Below are 3,231 nucleotides of genomic sequence, written 5' to 3' on the forward strand. Positions count from 1 at the left end.
ACTTAGTTGGACAGATTCTGATAAACTTAGCTAAAAAGTGGGAATGAGTGAAAGTTGAACACTGTAGGGGCACATAATCCTTGTTTGCTTGTGGCACAGAATACTGCTAATTAATATACATACAAAAGAACATCAATGGCGGCACATTATCAGAAACTAGTCATATAACTATATGTATTTTTTTTTAAACCTGTAACTGTAGGGTTCTAGATAGCAGTGCAATCACCGTGCCAACACAAATATTTAATGTCCAAAACTGTAACTAAACAAGACAAATAAAACATTAAACCCAACTCAAAAATTGCAACATCTTAATACTAGTTTTGCAAGTAAAATGTTACCCTCCGAAAGATGCTAGTAGTAGAAAAATTAGGCAGTAGTAGCCGCCTGGGCAGCAATCCTTTTCCTTTGTTCCTCTATAACTGACAACTTGATACCTTTCTCCTTTGGAAGAGACACCCAGGGCTTTGCACCTTTTCCAATGATGAAGACATTACCAAGACGAGTAGCAAACTCGTGACCTGTGGCATCTTGGACATGGATGGTCTCAAAGCTTCCCTTATGTTTCTCTCTATTCTTGATTACTCCAACCCAACCTCTGTTCCTTCCCCCAGTCACCATGACAACATTCCCAACATCAAACTTGATGAATTCAGTAATCTTGTTGTTCTCCAGGTCAAGTTTGATGGTGTCATTGGCCTTGATGAGTGGGTCTGGGTAACGAATGGTACGACCATCATAGGTATTCAGGTATGGAATGCCCTTCTGTCCAAACTGTCCTGATCGAACCTTACACAGCTTAAACTTTGCCTCCTCATCCCTGAAACTTCTGGTTTGATTAGCTGGCCCTGGCTATGTTGCTAACTAAGCTGATATGGTGATCATTGTCTGTGTGGCCCGGGATACAGTAGTGCTTGCCAAGAAAATCTCACAAGACTCCAGAATTAATTCCTATCTGCCTTACATTGTGTTTTGCATTGCACACAGCCTCCTCACATGCTTACATTCTGATTCTTCAGCTAAACATGCCAGGAAAATGGATGATTTTTTTGTTGATGATGATGAGATTCAGCAATTGAGCTCGAGTGAAGATGAAAGTGAAAAATTTGTAGAAAGTGATGACTATGAGTCTGACTAACGATGTTGTAAATAACATTTTCAGTTTCTATTTATAGTTACCATGTAACTTTTGGTTCAAATCAAGTGTATTTCTTATCTTGAATTATTTTTAGTCACTCTTATCTTCTAATTTGCAATATCTATTGTAAAATACAAGGCATATTAATTAAGTTCCTCCTTCGGGTGAGCATGCTGGTAATTGTACCTTGTCCTGGCTTTTTAGACATATTTAGTCTAAATGCATGGCTGATTGATATCTTTTTATCATGTAGTTACATGGCTGGGCCAGGGAAGAAAGGAAAATGTCCTATGCGACCAACTCGAGGTGCTGAAATACCTAATGCAGCAGAAGCTAGAGAAAAAATAGGTGAACAGGTGATGAAAATTGACTTTGCTATGTACTCGTACCTTCACTTCTTTATACCATTGGTTTTAAACAATTAAGCATCTGCCCTGCTGTGTATTTCTTACTTCACTATAGCAAGTTGGTGGCCCAAAAGGTAGTCTGGCTAGCAATGCCAATAATGGTGCTGAATTCAGCCTATCTAGAAAGTCAGTTCAAATTCGCCTATTTGATGAGACTGAGGTTAGTTCTTACTTTTGGTAGTTGGCAATATTTGAAAAATACATTTCTAATGTGTAGTTGGCTGGATTTTAGGATCCTACTACCTCAAATGGTCGCAAAACTGCTACAGGATCATCAAGACATGAGTTGACAACTCCTACATCTATTGAGCAGCAAAATACTACTCCTACTTCAGTACAAGTCGGATCTAACCAGTCCATTGGTTGTGGAAGTGACCGGAATAATGAGAGCGATGATGTTCAACAGAATGATACCGGTATATGAGATTTACTTGTAATTTATATTACACAGCTAATTTCATTTCAGATTTTTCTACTCACATTCATAACTGTGTACTATGTTTTGGATAGGTGGTATCAATGTAACTAGGAAAAGAGGATATACTCGCAATATTGCACTGTCCAAGGAAAAGAAGGCCGGCAAAAAGGTAAAAGTCCAGGTCTCTGAAGTTAGTGGAAGAGTAATTGGAGAAGGGGCACAACAGTACATCTCAGAGGCAAGTTGTGTCATTCGTAAATATGGCAAATGGAAAGCAGAAAAATGGTCCAAACTCCAACAATCTGATAGAGAAGGAATGCTAAAACTTGTTAATGTAAGTGAAATTGTTTTGAAGGCTTGTTTTTCTTCTTGACTTGGTAACAACTAGTTCTGCAACAGGTCATTTATGCACTTTTTCTGACATTTACAATAATTTTTCACTCATATTTCAGAATAGTTTTGCTTATGATGAAGGAGAACATGTTAAGCCAGCACTTCTTAAGCAGTTAAATACACAGTACAGAAGTCGACGATACAATTTTCACAAGATTTTCAAGAAATTTAGTACAAAAGAGGAAGCACTTGCAAATCGTCCACAATATGTTGAAGAATCTGATTGGATTTACCTTTGTGACTATTTCTGTAGTCTAAATTTTATGGTATAGAGGCCGACTTTTGATCATTTACTATTGTTCTTTCTCATGTTTTTTGTGTGTTAAATTTTGATCACAGCTGAACTTGATAAGTGCAGAAGATAAGTGAGAGGAACAAGATCAATAGATCAAAGCAAAAAACTGCTCATACAGCTGGAACAAAATCCTTTCTTCGTCATAAAGCTGACCGGGTATTTGATTATCTTGAAGACATGTCTTTTGGATTGTTTAGGCAGGTTATTTAACTTCTTATTGTAACAGGAAACATAAGAAGGGAGGGAAGTTGGACCAATAGAACTTTATGACATCACCCATTACAGCAAGAAGAAGAATGCAATGGTTGACGAAACATCTGCTATGAACTTAGTAAGAAAAATGGAATTGGTACTCTAATATTGTTGTACAACTCTTATGAAAGTCTAACTTCAGAATTTACCTTTGTGACAGAGCATGATGAAGGAGAAAAAGTTGGAATCTGAATCCAGTGGTGCAAATAGGACTGAAGAAGACATTTCCATTGAAGTAACTGGACGTGTAACCGGATACGTACATGGTCGTGGTCCCTCCAAAGCTGGAATAATTGCCCAAAAGCTTGCAGAGATAGATGATTTCAAG

The 3,231-nt window shown here is 37.6% G+C and overlaps 1 protein-coding gene across 1 annotated transcript; it reads right to left on the reverse strand.

Moving 5' to 3' along the window:
* Nucleotides 1–369: 369 nt before the first annotated feature.
* Nucleotides 370–1,346, reverse strand: LOC113771191 (40S ribosomal protein S4-like). Its single transcript, XM_027315803.1, has 2 exons — nt 1,325–1,346; nt 370–848 (listed from the first exon to the last, which is right to left on the reverse strand). The coding sequence occupies exons 1-2, from the start codon at nt 1,344–1,346 to the stop codon at nt 370–372; spliced, it is 501 nt and encodes a 166-aa protein (XP_027171604.1).
* Between the last annotated feature and the right edge of the window lie 1,885 nt (nt 1,347–3,231).

The sequence above is a fragment of the Coffea eugenioides genome, chromosome 5, assembly GCF_003713205.1.
Source record: "Coffea eugenioides isolate CCC68of chromosome 5, Ceug_1.0, whole genome shotgun sequence".
In the NCBI taxonomy this organism is placed as follows: Eukaryota; Viridiplantae; Streptophyta; class Magnoliopsida; order Gentianales; family Rubiaceae; genus Coffea; species Coffea eugenioides.

What these genes read in the sequence shown, in the direction of transcription:
- LOC113771191 (XM_027315803.1), bottom strand. Translation starts at nt 1,346, where the DNA reads ATGTCTAAAAAGCCAGGACAAG. An exon ending in GTCTAAAAAGCCAGGACAAG is followed by an intron (nt 849 to 1,324) that starts GTACAATTACCA and finishes CAACATAGCCAG; the next exon opens with GGCCAGCTAATCAAACCAGA.